The sequence below is a fragment of the Bombina bombina genome, chromosome 1 (genome assembly GCF_027579735.1).
Source record: "Bombina bombina isolate aBomBom1 chromosome 1, aBomBom1.pri, whole genome shotgun sequence".
NCBI lineage: Eukaryota > Metazoa > Chordata > Amphibia > Anura > Bombinatoridae > Bombina > Bombina bombina.
In genome coordinates this window covers 542,247,442-542,258,510 of record NC_069499.1, presented here as the reverse complement: position 1 = coordinate 542,258,510, position 11,069 = coordinate 542,247,442, and the positions used below count along the sequence as shown (strand labels likewise).

At 35.8% G+C, this 11,069-nt stretch overlaps 1 protein-coding gene across 2 annotated transcripts in view; it reads left to right on the top strand.

Annotated features, from left to right (window-relative positions):
• The first annotated feature begins 680 nt into the window (after positions 1-680).
• Positions 681-11,069, top strand: part of CD28 (CD28 molecule) — a 163,504-nt gene continuing 153,115 nt past the window's right edge. Inside the window, exons 1-2 of one of the 2 annotated variants that reach the window (XM_053690929.1) lie at positions 681-723; positions 864-953. In XM_053690929.1, the coding sequence (XP_053546904.1) occupies positions 899-953 (55 nt within the window). In that variant the 5' untranslated portion in view covers positions 681-723; positions 864-898. Of the gene's footprint in view, positions 724-778; positions 954-11,069 lie in introns of those variants that run through there. The other variant, XM_053690934.1, reaches the window with a different exon arrangement.

Sequence of the window (11,069 nt, the reverse complement as noted above, 5' to 3'; positions counted from 1 at the left end):
TAGCGCAAATGAGAATATGCGATCGGTTTGCGCGAGAGTCGAGTGTTTTTTCCACTTTTTGTTCCCATTGACTTCTATGGGGGAATATGTGAACGTGCACGCAATATTCTAACTTCGGCTTTTTGCACTAGCTGGGTTAGTGCGAGAGTGAAAACGGTTTACTTTCAACTCGTAATATGAGTGCAACCCGTCGAGTGCAAAAAGCTTACTCTAGCATAATTAACGTGGGAGCGTGAGCGTTAATTAACGCTCTACTTGTAATCGTGTCCTTACTTTTTGCATCAAATACCCCTTCTTACGAAACCAAGTATACTATCTTCTCTCTTGTTGTCTTTACATCATCACAACAAATAACTAAATATATATATCTATATATATATACAGTATATATATATATATATATATATATATATATATTCTTTTCAATACTATTAATCCAGGTTAGTTTTGTTAACCTCAGCATTGCATTTTTTTATCTTTATAGAAAAATGTAAAAATAAAATCAGAAATTAAACTTTTTATAAATATGTTATGCAACTTGTGTTGTTTTTGATAAAAATTGTGTGACAGAAAAACTGAAGTCATCAAGTCTGTTTCCTGTCACATACGTGTAATGTCGATTTGGGAACCTATTGTGTTTGTCAGTTGGTGCAAAAAAGGCGTACAGAACAGGAAAGATTGAGCACCAAAAAAAAAAAAAGATAGACGATCAGATCTTGCTTTGTAAGGGGGTCTTTTTGAAATTATTTCTGAAATGAATGCCAGCCTAATTGTATTGTTTTCCAAGGTTCTGAAGTGTGCAAGCAATGTTAAAAGTTTCTTTAAATCGACACTGAGTTGTTTTTTTCTTCTCCCCTTGTCAGGTGTATGGAGCTAAGTCTGAACTGTTAAAGCCATCATGATTCTGTGGACAGCTATGCTCCTGTGGGTCATGTTAATGAATGAGTGCAGAGGTAAGTCCAATTGCAATATTTACATACCTCAGAAGACTCAATTTCTGCACCTGTTTGCATACACTTAAAGATTTTGAGCTCCTATTTTATAATGATTATGATCTGATTTTTTTCAATTTGAATATTTAATTAATTCTGTGTATTCTCTCTAAGTTTGTTTGACTCTCACTATAACTGTTTCTTGACATATATTTCTATGTATTTATTTCTGCAAAGCTCCCTCTTTTTTTCCCTCTTACACTTTCAAACTCTCTATTTAACTGAAATGTTAGCAGTTTATATAAGAAATACAACTTCAATGAATTAGATATGTATGCTGATAGAGACGTGTATACTGTACACACACTATTTTTTCACATAAATTGGGAACTCTTAATATTACCTCTCTCATTTTATACATAAATATGTTAAAAACACATACATACGTACATACTCACTGTCTGTTTATCTCTCACACAAAAACACATGTATGCACGCAGACACGCACACAGACATATCTGTTTATCTCTCATTAACACACACGTTTATCTCTCCAATACAAATACACACACACACTCATTATGTATCTTTCACTAACAAAAAAACACACATGCATATTTTTTTTCTCTCTAACACAAACACACATCTGTATCTGTTTCTAACACAGATACATAATTGCATGCCCAAACTTTATATATTTTTCTCTAACAAATACATGTATGCACACAAACACACACACTTTATCTGTTTCTCTCACACAAACACATTCATGTATCCCCACACAATGTATCTGTTACTCTCACACAAACATGCATGCCCATACACACAGATTATTTATTTCTCTCACACAAACATGCTTGCACACACACACACAGATTATCTATTTGTCTCACACAAACATGCATGCACACACACACACACACACACACACACACACACACAGATTATCTACTTCTCTCACACAAACATGCATGCACACACACACACACACACACACACACAGATTATCTATTTGTCTCACACAAACATGCATGCACACACACACACACACACACACACACACAGATTATCTACTTCTCTCACACAAACATGCATGCACACACACACACACACACACAGATTATCTATTTGTCTCACACAAACATGCATGCACACACACACAGACACACACACAGATTATCTACTTCTCTCACACAAACATGCATGCACACACACACACACACACACACACACACACACAGATTATCTATTTGTCTCAGACAAACATGCACACACATACACACACACACACACACACAGATTATCTACTTCTCTCACACAAACATGCATGCACACACACACAGAATATCTGTTTCTCTCACACAAACACATTCATGTATCCCCACACAATGTATCTGTTACTCTCACACAAACATGCATGCCCATACACACAGATTATCTATTTGTCTCACACAAACATGCATGCACACACACACACACACACACACAGATTATCTACTTCTCTCACACAAACATGCATGCACACACACACACACACACACAGATTATCTATTTGTCTCACACAAACATGCATGCACACACACACAGATTATCTACTTCTCTCACACAAACATGCATGCACACACACACAGAATATCTGTTTCTCTCACACAAACACATGCATTAATGACTTTATCTGTTTTTCTCTAACACAAACTCATGCACGCACACACAAACACACACAATACCTGTTTCTCTAACACAAACACATGCATGCATGCCCACACACATACACACAGAATATCTGTTACTCACAAACACACAGATGTTTTTCTTTAACACAAACAAATGCACACACACAATGGGGCCTATCTATAAAGCTCCGAACGGAGCTTGACGGCCCGTGTTTCTGGCGAGTCTTCAGACTCGCCAGAAACACAAGTTATGGAGCAGCGGTCACAAAGACCCTCTGAGTACGATCGGGTTGATTGACACCCCCCTCCTGGTGGCCGATTGGCCGCGAGTCTGCAGGGGGTGGCGTTGCACCAGCAGCTCTTGTGAGCTGCTGGTGCAATGCTGAATACGGAGAGCGTATTGCTCTCCGCATTCAGCGATGTCTGTCGGACCTGATCCGCACTGTCGGATCAGGTCTGACAGACATTTGTTAAATTGGCCTCAATATCTGATTCTCTTTCTCTAACAAAAACACAGACAGGTGCACACATACAGACACACAATATCTGTCGCTCTTTATCTTACACACACATACTAAACACCACCAATATATTTTTAGTAATAGAAATATAGATCCCAGTTCATTACTAAATAAAAAATAAGCCTATTATTAGCATTTCTATAGCACAAATATGTTTTTCCTGTGGGCTCAATGTAGATATAGGGCTCCAAAGAACTTCAGACCTTTTATATATATATATATATATATATATATATATATATATATGGTAGCAGGACTATTCCTAGGGGCATATTTATCAAGCTTTGTATGGAGTTTGATGCCCCTTGTTTAAAGACCGCTGCTACATAACTTGTCCGCCTGCTCTGAGGCCGCGGGCAGAAATCAACCCGATCGAATACGATCGGGTTGATTGACACCCCCTGCTAGCGGCCGATTGTCTGCGAATTTGCAGGGGGCGGCAGTGTAATGCTGTCGGCATTTATCGATGTGTGGCGGACATGATACACTACTTCGTATGATGTCCGCTCGCACATTGATAAATATGCCCCCTAGGATCCAAAATTCCTGAGAGGTTGCAAACTGTTTTCTTCATTTTGAAGCTAAATGTATTACAAAGCTTTCTACATCACGCTCCCCACTCCAAACCATACATTTCTTTGATAAGAAAGATTGGATGGTTATCTGAAATAGCCACAAATCCCCCATGAGTCTATACTGGGAGACTGGACCAGTTTGATTAAATATTGCCCAGATACATATAAAGAGAAGAAAATGCAGCTGCTGCTATTCTTGAATTTACACTAGAAAACATTGTGAGTACATTATTTTATGAACATTTGCATAATTACTCCGTGGAGAGAATAACATCTAAAATAGAATCTACACAAAGATTAGCAGAGTGTGTGATCATCAAAGCTGATTGTTGTATGCGGGTAGGGCAAACATGTTAAGGGTCTCTTTACTTATGGTTAATCTAAAAGAGAATATTTCAAAATGGATTGCAGCGGCTTGTCTTGTGCTGAATACATTTTTTTTCTTCTGTGGGCGCTATCTCTAGGTATCATGCATAATAACGTTTACTTAAAGGGACACTGAACCCAAATTTTTTCATTCATGATTCAGATAGAGCATGCAATTTTAAGCAACTTTTTAATTTACTCCTATTATCAAATTGTATTAATTCTCTTGGTATCTTTATTTGAATAGCAAGAATGTAAGTTTAGATGCCAGTCCATTTTAGGTGAACAACCTGGGTTGTTCTTGCTAATTGGTGGATAAATTCATCCACCAATAAAAAAGTGCTGTCCACAGTCTGAACCAAAAAAAAAAAGCTTAGATGCCTTCTTTTTCAAATAAAGATATCAAGAGAATGAAGAAAAATTGATAATATAAGTAAATTAGAAAGTTGCATAAAAATTACATGCTCTATCTGAATCACAAAAGAAAAAAATGGGGTTCAGTGTCCCTTTAACTTTTTCATGCAAAAATAAATAAATTAAGTTTTTGCTCTTTTATATACCTTTCTTTCTTAATAACACATTTTATAAGGGTTGCATTCTGAGTTTAATGCCCCTTTAAAAGGACATGAAACCCAAAATATTGATTTAGATAGAGCATACAATTTTAAACAACTTTTCAACTTTCTTCTAATTTGCTTAGTTTTCTTGATATCCTTTGTTGAAAAGTATACCTAGGTACGCTCAGGAGTTGGGAGCAAGCTGCTGATTGGTGGCTGCACATATATGTCTCTTGTCATTGGCTTACAAATGTGTTCACCTAGCTCCCAGTAGTGCATTGTTGCTAATTCAACAAAGAATACAGAGAGAATGAAGCACAATTGATAATAGAAGTAAGTAAATAAGCTGTTTAAAAATGTAAGCTCTATCTGAATCTTGAAAAAGAAAAAAAAATGGGTTTCATATCCCCTTAATATTTGAACTGAGTTGTTCTGGTCATCAGCTTTAATCTCTTGATGGTTATGACAATTCAAAAAGCTGTGTTAAATGTAGAACTGGTGTCCAACCTTTTGAAGTGTAGTACCCACAATGTAATATTTTTACTGCAAGTGTTTGTGAACCAAATTTGCAAATGCAATTTATGTGAAATGTATCGGTCCCTATAAACAGACTTCACATGAGCTGATTTTTAGTAAATCGCTAAAACACTTGATTGATGCTCTGCAGGGTTTACAGCTTTTGAAGCACTGACCATAAAAATGATTAGACACTGATGCATGAAGTTTAGGTAGGAATATCTAAACTAACTACTTGCCACTGATCCATCTTCATATGCCCAAAACTTCCTAGCTTCAAAAAGCTGGGGATATTGGCTTTTAAAGGATAATACATTGCAAAATCTTCTGATATGCAGTAAGAACATTGGTGCTAGGGGAAAAGGAAATGTTCTATGTTGTAAGAAGGCATTTTTGTTGACAGCTTGAGTTGCAAAAAGCTATGCTATTAGCATTCCCTGTGGCAGGGCTCAGAACTACTATATTGTACCTAGAATTGTCATAATTCCTGAATACGTTTAGCATTTGTTGATTGCATTTTTGTTGATTGCATCAGGGATGTTGGGGGTAAGGGTGGCATTTAGAGACCTTCTCTAATTACCAAAAAGCAACGCCAAAGCCATATATGTCTGCTATTTCTGAACAAGGGAAATCCCAGAGAAGCATTTACAACCATTTGTGCCATAATTGCACAAGCTGTTTGTAAATAATTTCAGTGAGAAACCTAAAGTTTGTGAAAAAATTTGTGAAAAAGTGAACTTTTTTTTTATTTGATCGCATTTGGCTGGGAAATGGTGGAATGAAATATACCAAAATGGGCCTAGATCAATACTTTGGGTTGTCTACTACACTACACTAAAGCTAAAATTAACCCTACAAGCTCCCTAATTAACCCCTTCACTGCTGGACATAATACACGTGTGGTGCGCAGCTGCATTTAGCGGCCTTCTAATTACCAAAAAGCAACGCCAAAGCCATATATGTCTGCTATTTCTGAACAAAGGGGATCCCAGAGAAGCTTTTACAACCAATTGTGCCATAATTGCACAAGTTGTTTGCAAATAATTTCAGTGAGAAACCTAAAGTTTGTGAAAAAATTTGTGAAAAAGTTAATATTTTTTTTTATTTGATTTCATTTGGCGGTGAAATGGTGGCATAAAATATACCAAAATGGGCCTAGATCAATACTCCTGAAAGATATCAGTGTCCCAGTAGCGCTAATTTTGAAAAAATATGGTTTGGAAATAGCAAAGTGCTACTTGTATTTATTGCCCTATAACTTGCAAAAAAAGCAAAGAACATTGGGTATTTCTAAACTCAGGACAAAATTTAGAAACTATTTAGCATGGGTGTTTTTGGTGGTTGTAGATGTGTAACAGATTTTGGGGGTCAAAGTTAGAAAAAGTGTGTTTTTTTCCATTTTTTCCTCCATATTTTATAATTTTTTATAGTAAATTATAAGATATGATGAAAATAATTGTATCTTTAGAAAGGCCATTTAATGGTGAGAAAAACGGTATATAATATGTGTGGGTACAGTAAATGAGTAAAAATGTAAAAATAGCCTTGGTCCCAAACGGACAGAAAATGGAAAAGTGCTGGTCTTCAGTCAAATGTGCAGAAAAAAAATCTTTTAAGCATGTGACGTTTCGAGATAAAACTTCCCTTCTTTAGGGTTTTTGTGATGTGTGATTCCTCCTTGTTATAATTTTCTTTTAGATTGTTTTTGAGTGGGGTTGTTCTGATGTTCCCCAATTAAGGGCTAGACTACGAATGGAGCATTAGCAGTTGCAAGCAATATCGGGTGTATCGCGTCTGTTTGCACGCATTGGAGGTAGTGCATGTATTACAAGTTGAAAGTAAACACGATCGCTTAAGCGCTATCTCAATTTATGCTAGAATGATTGTCGTGACCTCAGAGCTCTGGTTAACTGTTACGAGAGACAAAAAAAGTGTCACAAAACACATCACAAATACATTTAAAAAGTACAGTTACACTCATAATAACATATATATATCTGATAAAAATATATATAAAAAATATTGCAGAAAAAAGTTATAAAGGCTCAAAAAGATATGAGATACATACATATACAAGTCAAAATATGAATATATATGTGTGTGTGTGTGTGTGTATATGTGTATTTATATATTCATATGTGTATATATGTATTGAAATACATATATACACATTAACATATATGTAGATTGTAAGTTCCCACGGGAATAGGGCCCTCAATTCCTCCTGTATGTGTTTGTAAATTTTGTCCTGTCTCTTACAAGTTTTATATCATTGTTTTATTTAAATTAATTGTACCCATGGACAGCGCTGCGGAATATGTTGGCGCTTCATAAAGTATAATAATAATAATACATACACATATATACACACACATATATATATATATATATATATATATATATATATATATATATATATATATATATATATATGTGTGTTGTTGTGCATTGGAGCCCTTTGCAGTCAAGTAGATGAAAATATGTTCTAGCATATTTATGCAATATTCATATGTAATAGATTGTTATAGTGTGTATTTACTGTAAATATTTCACATTCCAATGTTCTGCACATAGTAGAATATGTTCTATATATTTTTAAATAGATATTTATATATATATATATATATATATATATATATATATAATAATAAATAGAACATTGGGGCATATTTATCAAGCTCCGTATGAAGCTTGATGCCCTGTGTTTCCTGAAGGCTCGTCGGAAACAGAAGTTATGAAGCAGCGGTCTAAAGACCGCTGCTCCATAACCTGTCCGCCTGCTCTGAGGCAGCAGACAGAAATCAACCCGATCGAATACGATTGGGTTGATTGACACCCCCTGCACCAAGAACTGCTGGTGCAATGATAAATGCAGACAGCGTATGCTGTCTGCATTTATCGATGTGCAGCGGACATGATCCGCTATATCGTATAATGTCCGCTCGCACCATAATAAATAGGCCCCATATTCTGCTCTGGGAAGAACATTGGAGCGTAAAATATTCATATTTTTATGTCAGGTTAGCACAGAAAATGCGATCGGGTTTGTGCGCCAGTAGTATTCCCCCCCCCCCCACACACACTTTTCTTGCTCCATCAAAGTTTATGGGAATATGTTAATGCAGTTGCGATATTCTAACTTTGGGTTTTGTGTGGGTTGGGTTAACGTGCAAGTGAAAACTTTGTACTTTCAACTAATAAGCGCACTACCCGACATGCACAAAAAGCTTACTTTTAGTGCAGTTAAGGCACTAGCGGGAGTGATAAATAGTGCTTCACTCACAATCTAGCCCTACCTTTTTACTGACATTTTGATGTGCACTAATATATTTTTTAAAGAATGTTGTATTCTATAGCTTTTTTGATGCTGGAACTATGCTTCTGAATCTTGTTTCTTTTTTTCCCCTTCTTTTCTTTGTATTATATGTCATCTGAAGAATATTATTGTCTCTTTACTGAACATTTGTGCCTTTGTGAATTTGCCCAATATAGAATAGGAGATACTCTTTCCTAGATCAGCTAGAAGCAGGTATATTCTTGAATCCTTGCAAGGGTTATCATTTGAGCAGTTGGTTAAAGGGACAGTCAACTCCAACATTTTTATTCTTTAAAAAGATAGATAATTGCTTTATTAACCATTCCCCAGTTTTACACAGCCAACATGGTTATATTAAAGGTACATGAAACCCAACATTTTCCTTTCATGATTCAGATAGAGAATACAATTTTAAACGACTTTCTAATTTACTTCTATTATCTAATTTGGGGGTTAACTGTCCCTTTAAGGAACCAACTCAAAAGGAAGCTATATTAAAGGAAGCTATATATAACAGGTATACAGTATCAAATCTGTCTATGGGTGAGAATTTAGGGTCAAGTGATCATGAATGTGCAGGTATTGTCCCCCAAAACTAAAACAAATGTTTTAGAATAGATTTGAGAAAAGCTGATTTTTTTATACACAGAAGAATACCTAAAATCGGAATACCTGTAAAATTAAAAGAAAGTTGAAACCAATATGGTTTTCCAAAGAATTAGCACATGCTGTAAAGACAAAAAGGACAGCAAAGATAGCTTTACTACTTCTGTTTTGTTTTTTTAAAAGTCTGATATAGAATAACTACATTAAGGGATGCTACTAAACTTGGAAAGGATGTTGTTTTATTGGCAGTATCAAAAATAAGAGTAAAAAAGTCAATGGGTTCTGAGAAAATTCACTCAAAACTTTCAAATTAACTTTTATCTCTGCTTGCTGCACCTTTAATTAATCTGTTTAATCGATCACTATTGACAGGAGTTATTCCAGATGACTGGAGAATAACGAATATAATACCGCTCCAGAAATAGGGCAGTAGGGAAGACAGGCCAGTGAGTTAAATATAAATAGAAGGGAAATGAATGGAAATAATTCTGACTTACATAAAGATAAACAACTTAGAGAACCAAAAACAGCATGGTTTTACCCCAGGACAATCAGGCCAGACTAATCTAATTGACTTATTTAAAAATGCAAAGCAATTGACCAGGGTGGAGCAAAGTGCATGCATATTTGAAGATAATACCAAAATTTGTAATAGAGTTTAGGCTCCATTGGGGGTTGACCAAATGAGGAATGGTATAAAAACATTTGGTGGATTGGACAAATGAGCGGGATCTAAAGTTTTACATCACTAAATGCAAAATTATTAATTTAGGAGAGACAATTCCAAGGATAAATTGCAGACTCAGCAACAGTTTACTGAATGTTACATAAAAGAATGGTACATGGGAATTATGATTATTTCAGATTACTTGAGATTTGGTAACATATCTGGTAATATTCCAGCAAGTAAGGTAAGTAGAATGCTTGTTTGTATAGTTAGAGGTAGTTGCATCAGAAATAGTAAGGTTATTGCTCCACTTTACAGATCACAAGACCTCATCTTGACTAATGCTTGCAGTTCTAGAGGCCAAATCTACAGAAGGCTGTGACTATTTTTCACAAAAAGAACAATTCCAGAACAAAGGATCACAATCTCAAGTTGAAGGGTTGCAGGTTCAAGAGTAATTTGCAAAAGTCCTTTTTCACAGAGACAGTGGTTGATTTATGGAATAACCTTCAATTAGAGTTGTTAATTACAAACACTGTGGGGGACTTCATGAATGCCTGATAAATGCATATAATATCTATATCTGTATACATCAATACCTATATAAAATCATATATAGGTATAGATATATATTGTACCAAAAATAGTATGATATATATGTATAAATACATAGAACATATTCTGCTATGTGAAGAACATTGGAATGTGAGATATTAATATTTTCATGTCGGGATTAGCGCACTTGAGAATTTGCAATCAGGTTTGCGTGCAAGAAGGGTGTTAGCCTTTTCTCCCACTTTTTTGCTCCATTGGTTTTTTACGTGTATCGCATTATCGCACAAGTGAAACATTTAAGGCTGTGACACACTGCAAGCAGAGCGACGCGCAGCGTGTAGATGCAGCTGTGCGCGCTCAGTGTGTCTTGCCTTTTCATCTCTGAGCACTCTGCTGCGTCAGGTCGCGTAGCTAAGCGCTCAGAGATGAAATATTTGAACTTCAGAAGCGATGCGACGCGGAGCAAAGCAGCTGCTTTGCCTCGCGCCACATCGCTTGCAGTGTGTCACAGCCTTTACTTTCAACTAGTAATACGAGCTCTAAACCTATGCGCGCAAAAAGCTTACTTCTAGTGCGGGAGCGTTAAATACCACTCCACTTGTAATCTGGCCCAAAATCTATTAATATTATGCTATGATTTTAACAGTAGTGCTTGGCTTCTCTACATATCTGTCAGCATGTACAAAAAATACAACCACATTAAGATAATTTGGTACAATTGTGTGATGATGGAGCTGTTGCATAAACCTATATTATAAACTATTAGAGCATATGTTTTTTTTAAC